Raw genomic sequence first — 26,963 nt, forward strand, 5'->3', positions numbered from 1 at the left:
AAGGCTCATTGCAAATGTGATTAAAACATCGGTCATGGTTGCCGAGTCCATCTAAACACGAACGGCCTCCTAGCACTCATAAACGGGAGGCAAGAGCACTCCTTGGGTTAGGAAAATACTGAGGTCATCAGCATATGCTTGCACTGCGAAAAGCCCACACTTACACTGTGGCGCGCGTCCGGCTTTTCACACAGTATTAGTAGCCACAGCCGTGCAGCTCATAAAACAATCTAATACATCATTTCTCCTTTCAGGATCTGGAAATGCATATAGATTACAGCGAAGGCAACGAAAAGAACACACATAACACCACAAATGAACGACCATACCATAACTTTATTGTAGATATACTCAGCTACAATTACTTTTTTTAAAAAGGGGGGAGGGGGCAGAATTTTTAAAGGTTTTTGTGATCCATAAGGTGCAGAATGCAAACCACTGCAGCACTGATACAGTATGAATGAGAAATAGACATTTAAATACACGTCCCTTAAAAATACAGAAGTTGCGCTGCAGTTTGTGACCCATAATTCCCCCATTTTAAATCCCCGTACTGTTAGTGCTCTACGGTGCTCAACATTCCCATGAACCCCTTCAAGAGGAGCTCGCCACACATTCCAGTCCTGCTATGTTGTCTTTGAACACCTTGCTGCTGCTAAGAGTGCATTTGACTTTTAAATCAGGAAATTATATTTTTTCCACAAAAAAAAAAAAGACACTTTTTTTATGAAATAAAGCCCTTTTAAATAAAATGTAGGGCTGATTTAATGAGATCTATACAATGTATTTAGTCTAAAAAGGAAATACAGGTGGGGTGGGAAAGGAGTTTTCAATGACATGCACTAATACATCTGGACTCATATAATCTAATATGGGGGGTGATGGATGAAGGACAGTGCGGTCCCAACATATTAAAATCATGCCAGTCGAAGGACTTGACGGGTTACATTACAATTCCATATTCAAAGTATTACATTAAGGCAGGACATTAATGTACACACAGGACACATATTTAGCCCCAGATTGTAGAGATTCGAAACTACTTTTCTACAGTGTATTTTCTCTGATGACATCCTGCAGGCACATTGTATCTCTCTGATCACTTTTAAATACATTGGTAAAATACCAGCGATGCAAACAGCAGCAAGGCCAAAACCACAAGTTATTCCTTTAAACGTTACGGCATCATATATACATGTTTTTGTAATTTTTTTTTTTATCGTTCTGACATGAGGTAAAGTATGGCGCCCGAGTGCAATGCTTATTTGTGCTACATGTTTAAAAAGAAAAAGAAAAAAACACACACAAAAATTATTCTCCACCATGAAGGAAAATACAATCTGCAGCATATGATACGATGGAGGACCACTTTAAGAAAACACTCCCACAGATGATACATTTTTTTCTTTTTTTTTTTACTGTGATATCTGTTCTGTGGGACTAGCTCTGGCATTATGATCGATTATTGGTTGTGAAAATAAAATTGCTTCTCAGAAAAAAAAAAAAACTCCATATCTATGCGGTGGCACCATACGTGTGATTTCACATTCTCTGAAAGGTAAAAATCCAACAGTGAGAAGAAAGCTTAAACAAAAAGTGAAGGAAAAAAGGTGTGCGCCTTTCAGAGGCTCAGGGGGGAAAAAAGAACGTAACAAGCTGAAAAAAAAAAAAATTGAAATGAACAAACAAACACACACACACACACACAAATAATAAAGTTGCAATAGTCTGAGGGTTAAGGGTTACAGAATCAGTGTCATATCGCAGGGCCGGCGCGCACTGACCCTGATGCACAAACTCACGCCATTTGTTGAGGGAATATGGAAACCCATTCATTTCCAATGACTTTCAATACTCAACTTTGGGGGTTGCGACTGAGCTCATGTAAATAGGGTCACTCAACTCTTGCTAAAACAGAATCAGATTGCACTCACTTTCAAGAAGGGGAGTACTTCGGTTGGAGCCTCAAATGTTGGTGAAATCTTGGCTTTAATCGGGTTACAAGACAGTTTGTAACCAACAAATCAAAGCAAAATAGCCTATGAGATACAGAAGCAGGAAAACAAAAACTGCAAGGCAATATCCAAGTTGAAGCATGGCACCAAAAGTCCTTCACCATATAGAAACCATAATGCAAAAAATTGCTACAGTAGCAAAAGATGAGACAGTTTAGATGTTACAGGTTTGAAAGGCACCACTTTAGAGCATACTCCATTAAAAGATGCGAATTCAATGTCAGTGGGAATGTATTCTAGTGCAAATAGTCGTGAGTAGATATATTTATCCCCTTATAAGGTGCTGATGAATGTATACAATACTGTGCCTTAATGCCATTCAGATTTGTAAAAAGGCATATCCACAAATATATTAATCAATGTTTTATGATAAGGCCAAACTATTCGCAAGGGTCTTCTGAGGTAGCAATGCCTGGGATTATGTAACTTCAGGAATAGTTTGTCCTAAACATAATAACAGAAGTATAGACAGAACGAGGAAGGGAAAAGTTAGGTAGCCTTCAAGATGTTGAAATGTTCAAATTTGCACCCTTATTTCTTGGAGTAGCAATGATAGACAAGGGTGTCTGGTTTTCTAACTATTAATACATTAACAAAACAAAAACGCAATTAGAGTTGGTAAGACTGCAAGAGAGGAAAGTGACAAAGGCATGGCTTATAAGAACTTCGAGTGCAATCTATCGATTTTCTCAAGTGTTAAGTAACCCTTCTGACCGATGTACAATTGTTTTCATGTGAAGGAAAAACCCCAGAGAGGCATCAAGCTTATGTGCGGAGAACTTTTTTTTCTCAGCATTTCCCCTTCAAGCATAAAAACCAAAGGAAAAAACAAATGGGGAAACTATTTCTACAGCCTGACGAGCAGACAGAACAGAAAAAAACAACCCAACAGATTTCAAAAAGGTAAAATTAAAGAGGTAATACAGTTACAGTGCAAAAAGATGAGAAATTCAAGCTTAAACATAGCACCAAAAAAAAAAAAAAAAAATGCATGCAATTAACTGAGGTATTCAAGTGAAGAATGCCTATTAATATGAAAACATTTAGTCTAGACAAGAGGCTACAACACATTTACGCTAAAAAAAAAAGAAAAAAAAAAGGCTGGTTACCACATCTCCAAATGTGTGAATGTTGAGGGATTGATTTAACAGGTGCAACCTCACAACGCTGCATCAGTGTCGACTTTGGTAAGCGATGCACGTGAAGTCTAGCGAAATATCGGTTTGTCCTAAAGACGGTATGTAAAGGTGCTTTGTGTCTTACAGAATTATCCGATTCTATTCCTCTCTTTCCGCTTTTTAATATAAAATCTGCAGCATATTTTCCCAGGTGATATGTCCTCCTGTTTATCGTTCGTGTCGTTATATCAAAACTAAGTCAGTCAAGTCAGTCTACGGAGACATCTAATGTTCATAAAGACTGTCAACTAAATATCATCAATATCAGTATCAAAAGACATTACTGAAACCCAAGTATCAACGTATATTTCGTAATAAACATTTAATATTTATTTTATATAACGTAGTTATGACGTCTATACAACCCATCCGGTTGGCTACACAAACACGCATCCTCAAGTGGCTGATTACAGTAATCGGGAATGTCGAATTCCTATCCGTCTTAAGGATGCGAGGGCCTTTCTCTCTCGATACAAGTGATTTTGCTGACAAAAAAACCCAAACAAAAAACGTTCATGACTCTCGTCGAAATAAAGCGGACACTAGAGAAGTGCAATTATGACTGAGAATATATCATCTCAAGATAGAGAAAAACATTTCCGACAACACCAACACTCTTTCTTTCCACGTGCCCTGCCTGTTAAAAGGCAGCAAAATGGCACTAGTGCACAGATTGAGGAATTGTGTGTTTTTATCTTGTTGCGTTTCTCTTATTTAGTTGATACCTTGGAGTTTAACTATGTACACTGTAATACTACCTATAAGCTTTAGCTTTTTTTTAACCACTACCACAAAGCAGAGCATATATCTTTTTTAAATGTTAATAAAAATAGGGAAAGGGGGACCTGACCTTTTTCTTAACACTTGCAATACATAAAAAAAGCACTCGTGTTCAAACAAAGCTGGGGAGAAAAAAAGATTGTGTTTGCGCACGTAAAGAATAAAATGAAATATGAACCCTATGTGAATTACTCTCAAATCTTTTGACTCGATTCATTTAAGTTAGACAACCCCAATGAGAACGCAGTCAGCGACAAATCTTCCCATCGGTCGTAAACTGGAGCCGAGAGGGGTTCTGCTGTGTTTTTGACTGGTGTGTTGGGGTGTCTGCGGTCTGAAGCTCAGTTGTTTTGGACCTGAGGTTGATTGGCTTTGAGACTGCGCAGGGCTCGGCGGGCGGCCGCTGACTTGGCTATCCGGTAGCTGCGTCCCACGCCTTTGAACTTGCCTTTGCCCACCACTTCCACTGTCACCCGTACTTTTCCATCGTAGGTTCTCTCCGCAGGGCTGTTGGAGGCAGAAAAGGACAAACATTGCTATGGTTATGACTATTGAAAAAATGAGACTGACACAAAAGCAATGGGGGACTTTTTAGAAAAAAAGCAAATAACTTGTTGAAAAATGGTTGAAAATAATAATTATAACATTTATTTCAATTATTAAAAAAAATCAGTAGCTATGTTTCCATCCACCTATTTATATGTGCATTTTTTTTATATTGCATATAAAAAAACAATATTATATTGTATATATAACAGACAGAAACGGCAAAATGCGCATAAAAAACATGCATTCATTTGAGTTGGATAAAGTTTTTATCCGGGAAGAAAACGTGCATAAGCTACAATGAAAATTATAAATTCCTTGATGCACACAAAAGACATGTGACTTTGCAATGGGATGGCATAACTGGACTAACCAGCGGACTGATCCCATTGCACAGCATCTGAAATACTGTTTTGGTTGTTTTGAAATGCCTGAGCAAAGTCTGTCGTCAAAGTGGTTCGGTATAATTACCTTCCAGAACTGTCTTACACGACTGTGTTCCCAAACAGCAGGTATTCGTCTCCGAAAGCAAGATAACTTTATTACGTTTCGGCTGCACGCTCTGAGGTGCTAGTAATTTATTACATACGAAATTATTTAACGGTGCTTTACTCGCAAATGTTTAATGCGATATTCCAGTGTTGTGCATAAGTTAAATTCGCAACTTTGGATGGAAACATAGCTATACATTAGTGCGGTCAAAATTAACGAGTTAACGAATGCGATTCATTTTTTCAGTTTAATGCTTTTTTCCCCCGTCATCTTTTGGCTAGCGTTACATTATATGACCACGGTCTAATTCACGCAAATGCTTTTAAACCATTCAATTGCTATAAGACGTTTCTATGAATCTGATGTCTGTGACGCATAGAAAGCCGCTTCAGACAGCGCTTGAGTGGACAAAAACACAAAATTATGCCAAAATGTCCATTTTATTGAGGATCCTCATAAGCACAGTATTAAATAAGTTAAATGAAGTCTTAAATGAACGTAAAGAGTTGTTTGAAAATGGGATGTGTGTCAGATACATGTCTTAAAGTGACAGCAACCTAATAAACCTGCTGCTGCGATATCAGTCATAACGTTGTTTAAAGAGCAAAAGAAAAAGAGAAAATCACTCACCGCTCTTGACTGAAAAACTTTTGTAGCTTTAATAAGGATTAACCTATTTTTAATTTATGCACTGAAGACTGTAACATGTTTGATGACTTCATTAAATTTCTGTATATATCCTACCTGTTAGACCTACCTGAAAATCTTAAAGCACTGTTTGCACGGTTACATGGGTCAAAAACAATGAAAACTAACTTTTTGTGCATTTTGACAGGACAAGTAAAAATCTGAAGTGGTCTGACTGGGCAAATCGAAACAATTTAGCCCTGATATATTGAAAGGCACAGCTAAATGTGACATTTATTATAATGGGTTTATGTGAAGATTGTTTTAAGTTCACTTAAATTAAAAGTTGTTATATTTTTTTAAAAGCCTAATATTGTTTTAAGTTCACTTAAATTAAAAGTTGTTATATTTTTTAAAAAGCCTAATAAATTTTCAAATTGATAGCTTTCAATTATACTGTAAATGTTGAATGACTCTTATTAATGGATTATTAATATTATTAACTCTGCTACTGATGTCTCTATCTGTAATACTGGCCTTCTTTCATAAAAAGATCCCATTAAAAAAATATTTAAAACATAGGCTACTGTCTTTATGTGGTTTCTACATTCATTTACAGATTCAATGTGAAATTATTACAATATAAAAATATATTAAAAACTATAATTAATTACAGACAAATGTGCAATTAATTTATAATTTATAATAAAATACTTTATACTTTGTGATATACTGGTAGAAAAAAAGAAAAAAAACGTACCATGCAGAGTTTAATTTTTGACATTTCAGTATCTTACCTAGGCTGCAAAACAATAATAATTATTATTCCCACAAGCCTAATATGGTCTTTGTTATCGATATTGAAGCATTGAATCCACAATTTTGGTATCTATCCAGCCGTACTCACATTACAGATTCCAATCTCTTATAATCAGGTTGTAGGGACTCAGAAATTGTCAGAATTCAATTTTTTTTTGCTCAAAATATTTGCTCTGAACCACACACTGATACAGTAACTTTTACAGTGCATCAAGTTTTGCACATTCAAATGATCGCTACTATGTGTGTATTGTGCAGATGATTACATTAAGAGGTTGGTTGTGTATAAGGGAAAGACATTCCCACCTGAACTTAGCAGTCTCCGGTTCCATCTCCAGGAGTTCACGCACTGGGGATCGAGGGACATTAGCGGAGAATTTTTCTAGAAAATGAGGCGAAAACAAAAGCAGAGCATTTCAATCTGACATTTCATCATGCATAAAAATGGCACGATGTTTGAAAATGACTGAACTTGGTCTTCGCCACATGAGCCGGCAGACAATCAGACGAAACAGAAATGCAGAACTGATTTACTCATCCGTATGTCTTTGGCCCTTACCTATGAGCGGCCTCATCATTGGATAATACACTTGCCAAACTGTCTCAAGTGACATCCCGCTATCCATGTAAATTGCACCAGCTAGCGATTCAAAGATGTCTCCCATTGCTTTGGGGACCTCAATGTCTTCCTCCTTCTCTTCATCTTCCTCCGATCGGCGAAGCTATGAGAGAGTAAAAACAATTCCGGTTTCTTTTTTTTCATACACAGAAAATAAGTTTCCTCTCAGGACAGAAAACTGTGCTTATCCATGTCAAATTCACATCCCCAAACTAATAACACACAATAAACAGCAGAAAATGATTTGCGAAAGAAAAACAAAACTGTGGTCATAACTTAAAATGTGAACTGACAGCTATGCTGTACTGTAATGACATTTCCTCTCAAAATGAACTGCGATCAATTACTTTTAGTATTACACTTAAAATACCTAAATGTCCAATATTGGGGACAACATTACCCAGCTATGCAATTAAGGGGAACATTACTTATTTTATTCAATTTGTCTTTCCTCTTTCAGTATCCAGTGTTGTCCCTAAGGCATAAAATGCTTTCCAGTCAAACAAGACTAGATTCAGTGCCAAGATAACCATTTCAAAATAAATTAAATCCAACTGCATTTTTACAATCCAAAAATGAAAACAAATACAAACACAGACCAGATTCCCGATGACTGCCAGTGACAGGATGTCATGGTATTAAATCTTCATGAAATATTATACATCTACACTGACAACGGCATGTAAATGAAATGATAATTTCCAAGGCCTAATAACTTTAACAGATAACAGTAGGATGATGGCCCACCTCCGAATCCATTCCTTGCATTTCATTCTTCTCCAGCTGAAATTGCACAAAATCATCGATCACGTGGAACAGTTCGGGCGAGACAGCTTTGAAGTACTTGTGGTAATCGTACTTGACAGCCAGGGAAGCAAATATGGTGTTGTTGACAAGTGCAGAGCGCAGGTCGGTCAGCACGCCTGGAGAGTGCTGCCGGGTATCTTCATAAAGGTGCTTTGTTATGAGGTAGTCTAAAATTGCATCACCAAGAAACTCCAACCGCTGATAACAATCTGTCCGAAGTTCAGAGTGGTACAAAGAAGGTTAAAATGAGACCATTAGTATCACAGATCATTCACATAGCAGTGTCACACCACAGGAAATATTAAGTTATTGTGAGAAAACTGTGCCTGACGCACACAGCAAACAAACGGTGTGAAGAGCCTTATTCCAATTTACAAAGAAAGGATTGTTTTAATAATAAAATGAGTCTTAATAATAAATCAGAAAAAAAAGTTAATGAGTTATTGGTTTAAATTAAATCGAAACTGCACAAGTTGGGAGTTTTGTTGTAAAAAACCCCACTTTTTTTAAGCAAAGAAAGTTATGCAAAACTGAAAATGGTAAAGTTATGCAAACAAGAATACTAAATCTCACACTTGGGGTTGCGTGACATACCAGTACAAATTTTTTTTTTTTTTTTTTTTTTTAAATTTCGGTACCTGACATGAATAATAGGTATATACGGCAGTATATTTAATTAATTTATTTATATTTATTTATTATATAAATAAATACAATATATTTATTTTATACAAGTCACCCAAATCAACTGAGGAACCAAACAGTTACACTAAATGAATGGGTAACTACAGTAACTAACTTAATAATAAAAAAAAAAACCATTTTATTATTATACAATTTAATATAATAGTAATAACAATTATCATTATATAAATTTATAATAAACTACATTATAAAACAAACTTTTGTTTGAAGTACCACAGATTACAACAAAAATGGGTAGCAATAATAACAACAACAATAATAATAATAATAAATAATTATTACCAGTTTGGTAATTTAAACAATTTAAACTACATTAATATTTAATATTAATATAATTGTTATTATTGCAACATTCATTTATATAATATAATTTATTTAAAAAAACATTATTATTGTTATGGTAATATAAATTAAAAGGTAGGATAAAAATATGGCCAAAGCAACAGTGATGAAATCAGAACTAAATAACGTCCACGGACCTGTTATTGTGTTGTAATGATACGAGGCGTGCGTGAAGGCCTGTAGAAGATATGCCTTGTTTTGAAACGTGTAGTTTATCTTCTTCTCAAAGTTCTCGAAGCCTGAAATGAGGTGGTTGAGGGTCCGCTCGGCATCCGGGTGGTCGAACATGCAGCGCGGAGGGATCTTCAGCCAGCCGTACTGCAGCTCGGCCGACCCCCCTGAACTCTGCTTCTCCGGCGGGAGCACCTTCAAGCCGAGGGAGCACAGAAACAGCTGGGCTGCCCTCTCCCCACAGCTGGTGAGGTAGCACCCCAGCAGGGCCTCCACACAGTCGGCTATGCTCTTATCAGCGATGCATTGCTCGGTGTGGAGGTCGTAGGAGATGGACTGTTTCCCGATATCCGTGCCACAGTTTTCCTCGGAAGGGTTCCAGAAGCCCACCACAAAGTCATCCTCCTCGCCAGCTTTGCTGGGGTCCAGGTAGCACATGGCATCCCATGAACTGTAGTCGAACTCGTCAGCGCCACTGTCTGGGGAAAAGTGGGAGTTGTGAGGTTTTTTGGGTGCTTTCCATTCGTGGCCAGGCTCAGCCGCCTGGAGGGAGATCTTCTTCCCGAAGGCGCCGGAGCCAATCAGCATGTTATCGATGAATCTGATGTGCTCGTAGTAGTACTCCAGATCATCTTCCACATTGACCTCTTCTTTAGCCTGCTCGACCTCCACATCCTCTGCTTCATCGTCGTCGTCATCCTCCTCCTCATCACTGGCTTTTCCGTTGGCCAAATCTTTATTCTGAGAAACAAAAACAGATTGCCCAATGTCTTACAGCTCAACAAACCAAACCAAACAACATCATGAAAGGAACGCTGAGTCCAAGAGCCCTGTGAAGCCAAGGCTCAGTATCTACAACAGATTTGCAAAGATTACAATTTAAAAGTGTTTTAGTTCAACCACAGTATTATGTTTGCTCAGGAGAGCTCTAACAGAGCCGAGGCTCACAGTCCAAGTCAATGACTCATACAATCTAATGTGATTCAAAAGCTGAAACATACTCTAAAAATCTTTTTTATGTCATTAATATGCCATAACTTTGACCATATGAGCAAACGTCTATTGCATATGCATTAAAATGTTAATATCCATGACACCTAATACTGTAATAATACATGGAAGTGACACTTAAAATTACAGCACCCGAGGCAGATTTAGTACACTCGTCCTATACATATACACCTCGAACCACACAGGGCGACCCAAAACATACAGACAGTCTCCGTCGAAACCATGGAGAGGGCTGGTAGAAACCAGAAGCAGAGTTCTTTCCATTTTTCTGACTTGGTTCTGTTCACATGTCCTAATACATCGCATATGCTCAAACACAGATGGAAAACTGTGGCTTACATTTAATAAAAGATGGTATATATCTTAAGTAATTTTATCACCTCTTTCTGACCTGATATATTTCTTTGAATTGTGTCTTGGTTTAAGAGCTGCAGATTTCTTGAATTTCATGATATCTCTAAATAAGCTTATAGTGAGGGTTGCGATATGGTAAGGTTGAATATCCAAATTACAGATCAAGAGGTTTTTCTATTTTTTATAATGTTAAAAACATTAGGGGGGGTTTTGAAACAAGTCTCTTATTCTCACCAAAGCTGCATTTATTTGATAAAAAATGCAATAAAACAGTAATATTATTATTACAATGTAAAATAACTGTTTTATTTTTCAATTTTAAAATGTATTTTATTCAGGTGATGGCAAAGCTGAATTTTCAGCATCATTACTCCGGTATTCAGTGTCACATGATCCTTCAGAAATCATTCTAATATGATGATTTTCTCCTCAAGAATAGAAAGTTATGTAACATAATGCATGTCTCTACTGTAACTTTTGATCATTTAATGCATCAATGCTAAATTTATAAATTTAGCATTGTTATAAGTTTTCATTTCTATTTAAAAAAAATTCATCTAACTGACCCCAAACTCTCGTTTCTAAAATGTTAAAATGTTCTGCACAAAATATATAGCATATATTTAAAAAAAAAAAAAAAAGTCATTTCAGTAGGTTGGCATTATTACATTTAATCTATAATGAGTTAAGCTACTACCTTTTACTTATTCATCCATTTCTTGTATTTAGAAGTTTGGAAGTAATTACCCCAGAGGCAACAAGTGAACTGTGGAAAATTTGTTAGCATTTGCTTAAAATCAAACCAAAGGTGTGTCATGCTGAACTGAAAATGTCTAATATTTTTAATGTAAAATAAATAAATAAGCAAATTCTGCCCTCTATTCTGAAACCCAGCTTCAGGCAGAAAGGATGAACCTGCCCCCTAGTGGCAGAGACAGGAAACAGCTGCAGCTCAACGCTGCCAAGATGTTCCTCAGCTCAAGGCACAGAGCCATGTAAACAGACTTGTAATTGTGCATGAAGATGCATGTTGATATTGGGTTAAGCTTGACTTGAGCTATCGGGTAAACAAATGGAGATGCTCTCTGACTCATACCTCATCTGAGTCCCACTTGTCCATGCTGCTTTTGTCCTGATTCACAACGTAGCCTGGAGGAAGCCAGTTTACCGGGGGATCAAAGATGGATACCACCATTCTACTAGGAAGGCCCTTTTTCTTCCCCAAGCGATAAAGGTTACAGTTGCTGACCTGGAGATAACAAAGGCAAAACATTTGTTTTCCATATAACAAATGAAGCAAAAATGAATCAATATTTAAATAGAGGCGTAGCGACTGCCAAAAACTTTATAAATGGTAGTACTAAATCAAATTAGCATCCTCTGACATCAGTAATTGCAAAGCTATGTGTGATGAAAACCAGTAACAAATCATTATGTAAATATTATAAATGAATCATTTAAACTTTAAGGTAGGGTAGGCAATTTCGGAGTGGCTAGCAATAGCAAGCTAGCTTTGAAAGCATTAGATCCCACCCTCCCTTTAGAGCGCTCTCCAAAGCCACACCTACTACCAAAAAAAAACAACCAAAAAAACAGTCGGACCGAATGCAATGATTGGACCATTTTTTTGGGGGTCCCGAGACATCCACAAACGGTATATGTACATTTTTAATATTTAGACCACTTCTATCATTGATTGCTATCAGGATGTGAAGAGAATTTTAACCAGAATAACAAAAAGTGTTTAAGAAAAAAATTGCCTACCCTACCTTTAATTGGCAAATATTATATTAGCTCAAGTAATTAATTAGTAACAAGTAGTAGCACGTAATTAGTGCAAATTAGTAAAAGTGAAAAGGGAAATTAAAATAAATATAAATATAAATAATAACAACAAATACTACTAATATTAATATATTTATCTACAATTTATTAATACTTGTGAATTGTGTATAATATTATGCAAGTATATTTAAATTCAATTTAAATAATAATTACAAAATAATGATTATATTTAAAATATAGTATTTAAAATATGTTTAATAATATTTATTAATAAATAGTTAAGAATAGTTCATAATACTAAATAAAATATAAGTATATTAAAAATAGGGGTGTAACGGTTCTCTGTAAAAAAAACGAACCGTACCGTTCTCCACCCACGTTTCAGCATGCACTTGCACGGCGGTTCATCTAAAATCTGACGACGATGCATACACATCTATAATATGGTTTGCTGAAAATAGCACATAAAACAGACAGACAGAGTTAGGCTAATGTATGTTTCTGCTGATGGATACCTATTCTGGCTTCCTCTAAACTTTCAATACGAGTGCCGTATGCTCTAATATGACCAGTCATTTACGCCAATACTACCCAAACCTGTCCTGGGGACCCCCCTCCACTGCACATTTTGGATGTCTCCCTTAATGGACGCACCAATTTTGGGTTTTGCAGTCTCTACTAATGAGCTGATGAGTTAAACCAGGCGTGTTAGATGAGGGAGAAATCTAAAATGTACACTGGCGGAAGGTCTCCAGGACAGGTTTGAGAACCACTGATTTACGCCATCATAACCGGGGTGTTGATAGCGAGCAAGCGCAGGTGAGAGCAGCACACGCTGCTATCTGTGTTTAAACTTAACTTATTTAAGCCTTGCCAATTTAAACAATCAAGCGCAAGAAGATGTGAAAGAAAACTCGAGTTTGTGCTGTGAGAAGATTTGTATGCACTCATCCGAAGCGCATGCTAATATTGAGCTCTCGTCTTGTGCTTGAACGGACAAATTCACACAAAAATGATGTCAACAGGCCCATCTTGTCAAATATCCAAGTAGGTTATGTCTTAAGTGAACTTAAACAGTCGAGAAAGAACACATGTGTGTATCAGTATCAGTGTACTGGATCTGTGCATTTTGTCTTAAAGTGATAGCAGCCTAATATTCCTGCGGTCTGTGTTTTTAATGTTAATCAAACAACAAAAAGACAAGGCAATCACTCACTGCTCTTGACTGAGTAACTTTTGTAACTTTAATCATGATTAATATCTATTTAATTTATACACAATGTTGTTTTACATTTGATTACTTCAACAGTAGTTTTCAAGTTCAGAAATTTAATAGATACCTGAAAGACCCGAAAAGCACTGTTTATTTTATTTGTATCTTTGCTCTATTGTATTTATTTGCATTGCAGTTTGATTGTTCTTATTTTCCTTTTTTCCCTGAACATAGCACATACTGAACTGTACCGAAACCGTGACCCTAAAACAGTGAGAAAAACCGAACCGTGAGTAATATGAACCGTTAAACCCCTAATTAAAATAAATGTATTTGAAAAATGTCAAATAATACATTTTATTTATTTATTTAAGAGTATAGCTAGATTTGTAAATAGATTAGTAAAAAATAGGATTAGTTTTATTTATTTATTTTTTGCCCATGTAAAACTTGCTGCCACAATGCTAGAATACTGTGAGCGGCTCCCAATGCATTACTATGTGGTTACTAGGGTGTATTTAGTGTTTTTCGCTTTGCAGTTGCTTTATTAATCTTACCTTCTTGCTTCTCATGTATGATAGCCTGCCCTCATGGGCATCAGGATAAGTGCAGAACAAGTAGGTGGTGATGGCGTGTTTCAAGAAAGAGTCACCCAACATCTCCAACCTCTCCAGATTGAAGCCATCACTGGCATTGGAGAGGGTCAGGGCCTGCAAGATGAGGCCGGGGTTGGGGCCCAAGGTTTTCGGAGAATCCCAGGCTGGACCTGTGCAGGATGTTGTGGATGTCACGTCAGAGACCTCTGATGACACTTCTAAAGGTGCTGTGGTGCTGGTTGCCATCTCTGGTTTGGGGCAACAGTTTGAGGTAGGTTTTTTCACATGTCCGTCGCAGAGATCTGAGTTCCTGCCTGGGGTACATTCATCGCTGGGCTGGGGCTGTGGCTCGCCGGCTGGAGAGGGCCACACAGGAACTGAGGTAGTGGTTTGAGTTGATAGGTCACTCTCCAGAGAGCCCAGCTGAGAGCATTGGCAAATGTCATGTCTGTGTGGGAGGTCGTCGCTGTCACACCGAGTGCTGTTAGGGAGGTTTCGGGAACAGACGCAGTCGCTCTTGTCTTTGTTCAGCGTCTGGACATCAGTCACAGGGAGCATGTGGGTTTCTAGCTTTTCATCTGGTGTGTTGCAGTTATCACAGGGGAGAGCGCCCTCTGGAGGCTGGGAGGCCTCCGTATTGCAGCTCTCCTCGGCAGTGTGGTCTGAATCTGAGCTTGTGCCGTGTTTACAGTGATCGTCCTCTTCCATACATGCACTGGGGCAGGAAATGAAAGATTTGCTGTCGATGGATTTCTTCCATCCGAAATCCAAATTAGGATACCTGGGGTCAATAATCAGTGAGATTAGGACTCAAATGGGTGTCCTAATTTTTTATACAACACTAATGCGAATAAAAGAACATTGCACATGCCAAACTTAGGTTAAACAGCTATTTAGAAATTGAAATTAATGGTAGCCCCGATGTGATTTTTATTTGGCCGATGGCGATATCAGAGCAATGCCTTGACTATAATGAAAGGTTTGTTTAAATGCATATTTACTGAATGTCAGTGTTAGGCTTATGAGAAAGTGTTATAGCGGTAGCCATAGGTAGTCTATTACTAGCTAATACGCTATAATACTTTATCATATATATATTTTTTGTATAACATTTCTGTCAACTAATTTATTTGACAACTGTTAAACAAAGACAGTAATTTAACGAAGTTGGAGAACTGTAGCCTCTGTGCATTTGCGCTGTCAAAATAGAAGTCCCGCATTCTCAGTACTGTCAAAATAAAAGTCCCAATTCTGACAGTTAAATCAAAGTAGAAGAGGCAGAATACATTTTAGAACAGCCTTTCTTGTCAGGAGTGTGCCGACAACGCCTTGAAATGCCACCTAATAAGGGAGCTCGATAGGTTTTGGAAAAGAGCGAATGAGTGTATTGTGTATGATTTGTGGATTATCAAATGACCTGAAATCAGGAGGCAGGGTCTTAGCCCCTACGCCAGCGTCAATGGCTGTCTGAGACCGCAGCTCTTCGGCCGTCAGAAGGCAGTGAAGTCTGTAGAGGATGCTGGGAAGGCAGACAGCTTTCCTCCACAAAGAGGCTGGGATAGGGTGAATGGCACAGAGCTCCGGAACTAAAATCTAAGTAGATGGAACAGAAATACAATCAAAGACTGTTATCTGATGCTAGTCAAACCTCTGTACGACCGTTACCGCTGTCAGTGGAAGGAAATACTCGCACACAAAGTATGATTAGACTTAATTCAAGTGTGATGGCTTATAATTATGACCACAAATTCTTTCTGTCAGTTAATACCTGTTTGTTTTGTAGGCTTTCCCACTTGGCCTTTCTCTTCTCTGCACTGCTGAGAGGAAGGGCTTTCCCCTTTTGATTAAGGTGCCGAGGAGTTAAAAGATTCAATCTACAGGAAAAGACCACCATGGATATATAATGAATTTCTTGGGGAGAAAAAAAAAAGCACATACCAGAATTTGTCTCTTTTTTTTTTGACTTCCTACCTTGAAGATGTGTGGTCCACATCCAGTAGGGGCTGGTTAACATTAGACAGGTCCAGGTTGTACTTGGTTTTGTAGTACTCAGCGAAAGTCTCATACTCTGGAGAGGGGAATTTACTGAGCGGGGTGAGGTCTGTGTAAACGTCAGCCACATAGAACCGATGTGGCTGATCAAAATTACGATACCTGAGAGGGAGGAATGAGACAGAAGAGTAGAGTTCAACTACAGTGAAAACAAAAACACAGTATAAGTAATCAATGAGAGCTTAATTACAAGGGTAATAAGACTCAGAGATCACAAGTAACTTTTGTACCTTGGAATGATGACAGCATCCTGGTAGTCCTCCAATCTGAAAATGAATGGGTTTTGCTTGGTGTACTGAGTATTTGGAATGCCAATGCGTGCTTCAGACTTTTCAATATCCTCCATGAACTTGAAATCCAAGTCCAAGGTATTGGAATCCTCAACTGAACAGAGCACAATATCTTAGAGAGCAGGAGGTGGCCAATGGCTGATATAAAGTCGATATATATGATATCACACTATTTCATTAAAGATGTAGTGAATATTAAATAATACAAGCGGCAATGACATTTTTATCATTTTTATTTGACATTTGCTAAATTAGAAATATGAATTATTTTTAGAAATATAAATAATTTGAAAATGAAAATGATTTAAACTTGATTTAAAAAAAACTAGCATAAACATAACAGTAAAGTATAAACAGATTTATACTTTAGATAGCAACTTCTTGATTCTGTAATCCTATTATATTATTATAATATTGTATATTTTCAGTTAAAAACATGAATAAAAGGAAGTAAACAGTGCACTGAGTATTCTGATATGTCTTCACTTGGAATCATTTTCTCAAATAAAGACTAGGTAACTAATTATGAATATGACAGCCAACTGGATATTGTTCAGAATAGTTCTAAATTAAGGATTTAATCGTTTATGTCTAGTAACAGAAAAACTTTCCTGTAAACATCCTATTTAGACATATGGACCATCACTCACAGAGTACATTCATATTTATAAATGTCACATATACTTATAAATTTTGTAAAATTTAATGTGCATTTACAGAATGCCAACGGGAAATCAGAAAGTTACAGCGTTTACCTTATTACTAATAACAGAAAGGCTATTACCTATACCATTTACTTTTATTTCACAGTTCTCTAATTTATGAGACTAAACCGTTAACTAACTCTAATGCTCAGGTGCTGAGACTCTCAGTGATGTCAAAATAAAAGTCCCAGAGTTATTTAAACAAAAGTCCTGCTTCCGTCACTTACCGGCCAAACAGAAACATTTATTTGGTAATATAATTTAAAAATGCAAAAATTAGCCTTGGCAATATATCAGTCAACCACTAGCTGCAACAAATAGGTAGATGATAATGAATTCCATTATTAGCTGGGTCTGTGCACTTTGGAATGAAGAATGTTGGAATGATAATAATCAAAAACATTCTTTACAGCTCTAGATAAGACCATATTATACATTGAGAATTAGAGGAAGGACTAACTGTAATCTTAAAGACAAACAAGACAACATCTGCAGCACTCACCAATGTTGAGAGGTAGAACGCAGTAGGCAGAATCTGCCTCGACAGGCTTAAACTCTAATGCTGGCTTTTCCAGACGGAGGATGTGGGAGAAGATGTACTGGTGCAGACGCGTGATCAGCTCCAGCTGCGCAGCGCTCAGAGTGAAGCCTGACTTCTGCAGCTCAATCGAGATGGTCACCTCACCAGAACGAGTGTACACAGGGAAGTGAGGGATCTGATGACACAGAATCGGATATTAAATAAATAACACATTTGACTGTTATGTTCTTCTCCAAGGATCTCCAGATTCAGAAAGATAAAATAAATGAAAGGTGATTACCCGAGGTATTGGTTTAGCTGTTAGAATGCCAAAACATCGGGTAGTGTCCTCTGGCGGATACAGCTTCCTCCGCCGGAAGTTGAGCTCATCAGGAAGAGGGGTGGTGAGGACCATCCCTATGACGTAAAGGTAACAAGGCTGCTCTGGCACAGGGTAACACCCCCGCAGACACTCTGGTATCTACAACACATCACACCCAACATGATTCTATATAGTCTACACATTGTTTCACATTGTTGAAAGAAAATAATCCTTTTATTTTAGCAGGGATGTAATAAATTGAACAAAAGATGACCGTAAAGAGAGTAAAATAATGTTATAAATAATTGTTGTTACAATTTTCTTTTGAACTACTAATCAAAGAAAAAGTATCACCGTTTCTACAAAAATATTAAGCAGCACAAATGTTTTCAACATTGATAATATAAGAAATGTTTCTTGAGCACCAAATCAGCATATAAGAATGATTTCTGAAGGATCATGTGAAAATTCAGCTTTGCAATCACAGGGATAAGTTACAATACAAAATATATCAAAATAGAAAACAGTTATTTTAAATTGTACTAATATTTCAAAATATTACAGTATTTTTGATCAAATACCGTAAATGCCTTGGTGAGCATAAGAGACTTCTTTCAAAAACATTTTGTTTAAAAAATAAAAATCATACCGACCCCAATCTTTTGAACAGTAGTTTTGGTAAATGTATTGTATATCTCTACTATGGTGGTACCAACAAAAGCATGAATCCTGACAGTCTTTTAATCTTCATTCTTATTACATCACCTGACCCTACATGCTGTTAAAAAGGCACACACTCACGGCTTTTGGGTAACACTGTCTCCGTTTGGTGGAGCCTGGTCTTCCTGGCACATTCGTCTCTTCCTCATCATGCAAGTCCAGCTCCTCCTCATATTTTACAGTTTCCTTTCCCACCGGCATCAAATGATCATCCAGTTCACCTAGGCACGAACATTGCGTATCAATCAGCCGCTCTCAGAATGCATAAAATCTTGTATAATTTACACTTTTTCATGCTCACCAATTTTGTGCAGTTTTTCACAACAGAGAAGAGCGACAGCTTTCTCTGCAAGTCTTGCACAATTCATTGTTGGCCCCTAAGGGGAAGAAGAAAGTGTTTAGAAGTGTTCTTTTTACTTTCAATCAGGGATTTATAGAAAAATCACGCACATTTTTGTATTTAAATTGTATAGTTCACCCAAAAATGTATGGCTTTTTTATGAATTTATGTATGACTTTCTTCCATGGAGCACAACAGATTTATAGCAGATGGTCTAAGCTATTTTGTTTCATACAGTGAAAGTGAAAGGTGACCATAAATGTCATGGATTTTCAAGGCAAAATTATCAGTGAAAAACTTAAATTTCAGTCTGTTTCTCACACAAAGCATCATATGGTTATAGAAGATGTGGAATAAAGCATTTAAGTCATATCGACAACTTTTATTTTATTGTATGGAAAAGAGCAGCGTGAACGTTCTTCGAAACATCTCCATTTGTGTTCCATGGATGAAAGTAAGTCTAACAGGTTTGAAATAACACAAGGGTGAGGAAATGACAATACTTTCGATATTTGTGATATGGACAAAAAAAATCCTAACTTATCACGATTTTGAAACAATATATCCTTACACACATACTTTTCTGTATAATTTTTATGTGACACTGTTGGTTATTTCTACATGCCTGTTTCACTCTTTTTTTTTCTTCTGCCTGTATTACAGACGTCTTTAAACTTTGCATCCACATTTCGCGTCTTTTGCAGCATCTCGCGCATGACATGGCATTCCACACGGCGCTCAAAGTAAAAGATGTTCAACTTTTTAAAAGCCCGTCTCTAGACCTGCGTCGCGTGTTTTTCGCGTTGTGAATTCTGTGTGAATGGCCCCTACATGATACATATATGATACATCATCTGTCCTGTATCGAAAATATTCCAAAACCACAGATGTTTGTTTTGGCCAAGTCCTTATCCTGCCCTGAATTCATCTTCCCTGTATCTGTGCTTTCTTTAATGTCGCAATGGTAAACTCTCTCTGTTCTGATGCCAGATTTATGCATGCAGCATTCAAAATCGTGCTTTCTTGAATTGATTTTCGATTAATCACACAGCCCTACTTTTAACTCCTAGCAAAGCTGATTAAATGTAAATTGTTTTAGAAAAATGTTATAAATATATTGTGGCCAGAACTCACAGTGACAGGAACTCTGAGTGGTGAGTTGATGGGTAGAAAGAGTGTGGATCGATAACCTCCAGTCTTCAACTCCACAGTTTTACACTTCGGAGCAAGATGAGTGAACGGATCACTGGGCAAACGCGCACAATATCTGCACAAAACACAAATACATTAAAGAATGAATGCAACAAAATACAGAAATCTTACGATTTAGGACAGGATACTGACCTGTTGATGTGCCCAATGGCTGTGTTAATCGTGACGCGGGGGCCTCCGTCCTCTGAGCGCAGGACGTAAGGTGGGAGAACGTTGTCATCATCGGTCACCGGCTCCAGTTCAAAATCATTGCATTCTGCTGACTTCGAGCACTTATTTCGGAGGATCTGAAAGACGTACAACTTTTTACATTACATGTTTTAATGCACACAGACTCTCCATTAGAAATAGTTCTCATTAAACCTGCTGACTTTTTCTATGGCCTTGTAGGTCTTGAGGTCTTCTTCAAACGTTTTTGTCCGTTCGTTGTCAGCTAACATGATGTAATTGGAGACTGGAGCACGGGCACGACCTTTGGATTGCACGTACGAACGGTACTCTGTCGGCAGGTCAAACCGAACCACCAAATTGCACTTTGGAATATCAACACCTTCTTCCACAATGCTGGTTGCAATGAGCAAGTTGGTTTCATGGGCTCTGAACTTCCTCAGGACCTGTACAGTAGTGTGAATCAACAATAACAATTATGATCAGCATAAGCTAAGGAGGCTTTTTTGGACTGCCGAATTCACTCACCTCCTCTTGTTTTCTGAACTCGACCTCCATTTGTTTGTTGCGAGGCTGGTTCTTGCCGATGCTGTGACCTGTGATGAAGTTGCTACTAATGTAAGCCAGCTCTGGGTCCTGCTTCCCTGCCTCCTTAATAAGTCTGATACACACAAATAATACAAAGTACATTAAAGTTGCTTTGGATAATTCAAATAAGCATTTGCTAAATGCTAACTAAATATATCCACTACCATTCTAAAGTTTCAAGTTAGCAAGATGTTTTTTTAAAGAAATGTATACTGTTCAGCAAGGACACATTAAATAAATCAAGTGACAGTAAAGACATTTATAATTAGGACTGAGTATAGTTTGAATATTAGCGATTCCGATTCTGCTTATCGATTCCAATATGGTAAAAAAAAAAGTAAGTCATCCATTTAGATAAACATATGTATTCCTTTTTGCAAAAGATTATGTTGCAGCTTAATACCATGAACAAAAACCCGCAACCTAAAGAACAACTAACTATTTAACGACTACCTTATATAAATTTCAAACATTGTTCAGTTGTATACAATTTATATGTGCTATTGCTAATTTGCTTATTTGTTCTTATTGTATTACTGACTGTATTCTTGTCTTTAATAAAGTTCAGAAACTGAAATCAAATTTAAAACAACACTGCATAGTTTTCTTTGTATAGATAAAATATATATTAATAAAAATATAAATAAAATAGATTAATCCTTATTAAAGTTACAAAAGTTATTCAGTCAAGATCAGTGAGTAATTTTATTTTATTTTGTTCTTTGATTAACAGTAATGACACAGACTGATGCAGTAATATTAGACTGCACTGTCACTTTAAGACCTAATGCACTGATCCAATATACTGTTACACGTTTTCTTTCTCATCTGTTTAAGTTCATTTAAGACATAACTGACTGTGTTAACGGAGATATTTTGACAATTTTGTGTGTATTTGTCCATTCAAGCACAAGACGACGCGAAAGAGAACTCAAGGCGGCTTTTTGTATGTGTGCTCAGCACAAAAAACAGAGAGGGAGTGGCAAATTGAGTTCTCTTTCGCATCTTCATGCACTTGAATGGTTTAAAACCACATTAAAATGCACACATGAATATATAAGCAGAATCAATTTTTTTATTTTACAGAAAGTATCCGATTCCAGAATTGGAATCGATTTTCGATTTCCAACCCTATTTATAATGTTACAAAAGATGTCCATTTCAAATAAATGCTGTTCTTTTGAACTTTCTATTCATCAAACAATCCTGAAAAAAATAATAATCACGGTTTCCACAAAAATATTAAGCAATAAACAGTACACTGAAGACTAGAGTAAAGGCTGTTGAAACTTCAGCTTTGCCATCACAGGAATAAATTACATTTGAAAATATATTAAAATAGAAAGCAGTTAATTTGAATTGTAATACAATTTAACAATATTACTTTACTTTTTTTTTTTTTATAAAAACTACCTTGGTGAGCATAAGAGACTTCTTTCAAAAACATTAGAAAATCTTACTGACCCCCAACTTTTGATTGAAATATTGCTTTAATTTTATATTATAATATTTGGTAATTTCATAATAGTGACAAATAAAAAAAACAATTATTAGACTAAAGATCTAACCCATAAAAGTGAAAAGCGATCAACTCATCTAAAATAGTATATTTGTAAAATCAATAATATAAAAGTCTGAATTTAAATACAGACACTACACACCCCTACTAAATACTAGGAATTCATGATATATTAGTATCATAATGGTTATGGTAAATATTAGACATTTTATCTGTAAATTTAAAATTATATCTATTGTATCGTTTTTATATAAGATTACCTTTGCCATCATTTAGGGCTCAGTTACTATTTAAAATAGTAATATACTACTTTCATACCGTCCATTATAATGTTGTGATGCCTTTTAGAGCACTTATTATTCGCATAGTATTTTCTGAGAAAGACAGTGGAGCACTGCAAACAAACCTGTTTAAAACAACCGCTGTATATCGCCTTTCCACAAAGATGATTCCACAGAGGATGTTGGTGAAAGGCGAGGGAAAATTTGCTTCGGGCTTCTCCTTTGCCTCCGCCTCTTCATCCTCGTCTTCGTCCTCAGAATCGCTCCAAGAAACGTAATTGTCCTGATTGCGATTGTTGTACCACTCCACGCTCTCAAACTGCTGCCGTTCAAAAGGTTTGTACTCATGGAGAATCTCCAGAAGTCTGATGACTTTGGGAGTGACAAACTTCAGATCTAGGGAAGCTGGAGAGAAATGCTCCTCACATAAAGCGTGGATCTTTCTCAGAATGGTGTCCGTGAACAACAAGAACTTGCGGTTCAGCTCTTCCTGTTCATGTTTGATATATTTCTGCAGCTCCCGGACCATGATTCCCGCAGCTTTATCTGCGCACCAAGGGCCCAGCACAGTCAACACGGCTCGACAGTCATTCAGCACCTTGGGATAAACAATCACACGATCAAAACAAATCATACAACTACAGGCAGTTCCTGTCAAGAGTCTTGTTACATTTTCTTAATTTTGGTCTAGGGTTAGAAGAGGTAACACTGAGATTGTGACCATTATGTGCTAAAATGATGGTGGCAAGAGACAAAATAAGACCCTAAGGGGAGAACCTGTTTGGAGATGAACGTGGGGTCTCTATCTTCTCGATGAGTGAATAAGTTGCAGTCATTAAGAAAATGAAGGGCTTCATCCAACTCGCTCAAAAGCCTCTTAGAGAGCCCACTCGGATCCTGGTACAGCCCACAGTCCAGCACCACCTCACGAGGCTGGGACGCATACCTGGACGTAAATTGACAGGTAAGAAACTTCAAGAAAAGCCGCGTTTCCACCGAAATTACCCGGAACAATTTGTCCCAGGAACTTTTTTTTGCCCCAGACCGGTTGCTTTCTGCGTTTACACCGCGGTCTAAAGTACCGGGAAGGTAAACTGCGTGCAACTGCTCCTCCCAGTCAGTGATGGACAGTAATCAGTTTTGAGCGCCACATTTATAATAAGTATGGAGGAGATTCAAACTGTGCTGCAGTTTTGTATTGGTTTACTAACGAGGTAATTAACAAAACAGCAGAAAATAGACGAGCACTGATACTAAATAAATGATGCTTATAAAATTAGACAACGTATGTTATCAGTTATTGTGAGATGCCTGGGACGAACGCGCAAAAATTTCCTCTTTCGCAAATACGCTTAAAAAAAAGCCTGAACCCCGTCTATCAATCATAAATATTGACAGTCTTGTAAATAGTTGTTTGTTACTAACCTCAAAGCGCTATAACATGGTTTGGAGTGCCTTGCAATAGATGACAATGTGTAAACATAATGACTTAATAATAAAAGCTGTGGCAGAAAAGAGACGAGCACTGATAAAGCGTGTTCAGTAAGCTCGTAATGCTAACGTTAGATATAAAATTTTTGTATGTTATCAGCTATTGCAGACATTGACCGTGAGATGGCTGGGACGAACGCGCAGAAAGTTTCCTCTTCCACAAAATAAAGCCTGAAACTCGTCGCCAGTCCACCAGTTTTTTTATTAAATTCCATATTTGCAGACAGACAACTCTTACTGCATGAAGCCACGACACGAACCGCAATAGATTTTTTAAAAAGGGAGGTTAAAAATAAATAAAATGCTGCGTGGAGTCATCCAACCAAAATGCGGCGTGAACACAACCAATCAGCTTGTGCAGCGCACAAGTCCCACCCCTGAAAGTTCCTGAACTTTGAAAAAGTACTACCTCGCGAGCAGGGACTATCGGAGGGGGAAATTTTTACCCGGAACTTCATTTAGACCCTGGTTCCTGCGGTGTAAACACATCGAGTACCAGCCCAAAGTTCCTAGTTCCTGGGGAAAGTTCCTGCGGTGGAAACGCGGCTAAAGATTTCTAATAGATGATACTCAAAAGGGGTCATATGATGCTTTTTGATGTTTTCCTTTTAGAGTGTAATTAATCTGTGCATTTATATGATTTGCAAAGTTAGAAAGCTCATAGTGTCCCATAAAAGGGATTTATTCTAACAGAGAACTGCACCAGACCTGCCTAAAATGCCAGATATTACTTCCTCAAACATCTATGTCACAAATGTGAAATATTAGCATAATGCCCGTCGAAAACATACGTAAAGAACGAAGATGATTTATTCAGTAAATTGCAGCGTTATCGTCATGTCACGGAGATGCTGCGTGTTTAGATGCGAAAGCAAAACCGCTTTATTTTGCTTTCCAAAAACAGATGAAATACGGAATCGGAGGTTAAGATTGATTTATAAAGCTGTTCCTGAGCAGTACAACCCAAAAGTTAGCTAGAGCACAGCACATTTTACAGAGGACAGCTTCCTGAACCTGGGAGCGTACAACGTCAGTTTTACACCAAGACTCTTTACCACAGTGAAACGTTGGTTCCGATCGATCAGATTGATCATCTGCAAATTCAAAATCCAACTCGGGCTTGAACTGATATGGGAAAACCAACAACATTATTAACTGTGTGTTTACAATTGCTTAAAGACTTGGAAGCTGAAGCCTGTGATTATGGTAAGAGGCGTTACATTTTCAACACATGCTTGAGGTGTTTGGTTAATCACAATGCACTGGATCTGATTCTGCTGGCCAATCAGAACACTCTCAGCTTTTCGGAATGAGGGGCTTTGTAGAAATCAGTGCGTTCCTGCGGTGGAAACGCGGCTAAAGATTTCTAATAGATGATACTCAAAAGGGGTCATATGATGCTTTTTGATGTTTTCCTTTTAGAGTGTAATTAATCTGTGCATTTATATGATTTGCAAAGTTAGAAAGCTCATAGTGTCCCATAAAAGGGATTTATTCTAACAGAGAACTGCACCAGACCTGCCTAAAATGCCAGATATTACTTCCTCAAACATCTATGTCACAAATGTGAAATATTAGCATAATGCCCGTCGAAAACATACGTAAAGAACGAAGATGATTTATTCAGTAAATTGCAGCGTTATCGTCATGTCACGGAGATGCTGCGTGTTTAGATGCGAAAGCAAAACCGCTTTATTTTGCTTTCCAAAAACAGATGAAATACGGAATCGGAGGTTAAGATTGATTTATAAAGCTGTTCCTGAGCAGTACAACCCAAAAGTTAGCTAGAGCACAGCACATTTTACAGAGGACAGCTTCCTGAACCTGGGAGCGTACAACGTCAGTTTTACACCAAGACTCTTTACCACAGTGAAACGTTGGTTCCGATCGATCAGATTGATCATCTGCAAATTCAAAATCCAACTCGGGCTTGAACTGATATGGGAAAACCAACAACATTATTAACTGTGTGTTTACAATTGCTTAAAGACTTGGAAGCTGAAGCCTGTGATTATGGTAAGAGGCGTTACATTTTCAACACATGCTTGAGGTGTTTGGTTAATCACAATGCACTGGATCTGATTCTGCTGGCCAATCAGAACACTCTCAGCTTTTCGGAATGAGGGGCTTTGTAGAAATCAGTGCGTTTCAGAGGGACTGGGAATAGAGGAGCGGCAATAATGTACAGTATGTGAAAAATAATGAGTTTTTTTTAACATGTTATCCTATTTTATTACACCCAATAATCAAAATGATGAACTTTTAAAATGGCATCATATGACCGAAATGTTTACAAGGAAACGCTACCTATCCAGCACCACAAGATCGGTGGCAGTTTCTGCATTGCTCTGCAAAATCTTCTCCAGGTTCTGAATCTTCTCCTCCAGATCACAAGGGTCACATTTGCCATTTAAAATGGAAGCAGTCAGACCCAAAATGCGAGGACAGCCTGGGCAACCCTCACAAATCTGCAAAGAAGATTTACACCATTTAATAAAGCATTATAATGAGGGATGGATATCACCAGCTTACAATATGGTATCTATCTGTTTATCCTGGATTACAGTTAGGCAAAAGTATTCAGTTGACAACTGTGATTAATCACAAAAATATAATTGTGTAAACTAATTTATATCCCCAGCAAATGTTTTAATATCAGGAAAACACTAAATCTCAATACATTATTGTATCAGCAC

At 37.4% G+C, this 26,963-nt stretch overlaps 1 protein-coding gene across 1 annotated transcript in view; it reads right to left on the minus strand.

Annotated features, from left to right (window-relative positions):
• Positions 1 to 316: 316 nt before the first annotated feature.
• Positions 317 to 26,963, minus strand: part of dicer1 (dicer 1, ribonuclease type III) — a 34,075-nt gene continuing 7,428 nt past the window's right edge. Inside the window, exons 8-29 of the mRNA XM_084097357.1 lie at positions 26,575 to 26,735; positions 23,554 to 23,722; positions 22,902 to 23,374; positions 20,917 to 21,049; positions 20,592 to 20,834; positions 20,353 to 20,507; positions 20,143 to 20,275; positions 18,970 to 19,045; positions 18,750 to 18,889; positions 17,928 to 18,107; positions 17,609 to 17,822; positions 16,343 to 16,496; positions 16,032 to 16,214; positions 15,829 to 15,934; positions 15,478 to 15,653; positions 14,022 to 14,841; positions 11,563 to 11,715; positions 9,068 to 9,842; positions 7,824 to 8,092; positions 7,017 to 7,179; positions 6,764 to 6,839; positions 317 to 4,480 (exon numbers count right to left, since the gene is read on the minus strand). Coding sequence (XP_083953483.1) covers positions 4,315 to 4,480; positions 6,764 to 6,839; positions 7,017 to 7,179; positions 7,824 to 8,092; positions 9,068 to 9,842; positions 11,563 to 11,715; positions 14,022 to 14,841; positions 15,478 to 15,653; positions 15,829 to 15,934; positions 16,032 to 16,214; positions 16,343 to 16,496; positions 17,609 to 17,822; positions 17,928 to 18,107; positions 18,750 to 18,889; positions 18,970 to 19,045; positions 20,143 to 20,275; positions 20,353 to 20,507; positions 20,592 to 20,834; positions 20,917 to 21,049; positions 22,902 to 23,374; positions 23,554 to 23,722; positions 26,575 to 26,735 — 5,118 coding nt within the window. The 3' untranslated portion in view covers positions 317 to 4,314. The remainder of the gene's footprint in view (positions 4,481 to 6,763; positions 6,840 to 7,016; positions 7,180 to 7,823; positions 8,093 to 9,067; positions 9,843 to 11,562; positions 11,716 to 14,021; positions 14,842 to 15,477; positions 15,654 to 15,828; positions 15,935 to 16,031; positions 16,215 to 16,342; positions 16,497 to 17,608; positions 17,823 to 17,927; positions 18,108 to 18,749; positions 18,890 to 18,969; positions 19,046 to 20,142; positions 20,276 to 20,352; positions 20,508 to 20,591; positions 20,835 to 20,916; positions 21,050 to 22,901; positions 23,375 to 23,553; positions 23,723 to 26,574; positions 26,736 to 26,963) is intronic.

This window comes from Abramis brama (genome assembly GCF_963993115.1).
Source record: "Abramis brama genome assembly, chromosome: 21".
Taxonomy (NCBI): Eukaryota; Metazoa; Chordata; class Actinopteri; order Cypriniformes; family Leuciscidae; genus Abramis; species Abramis brama.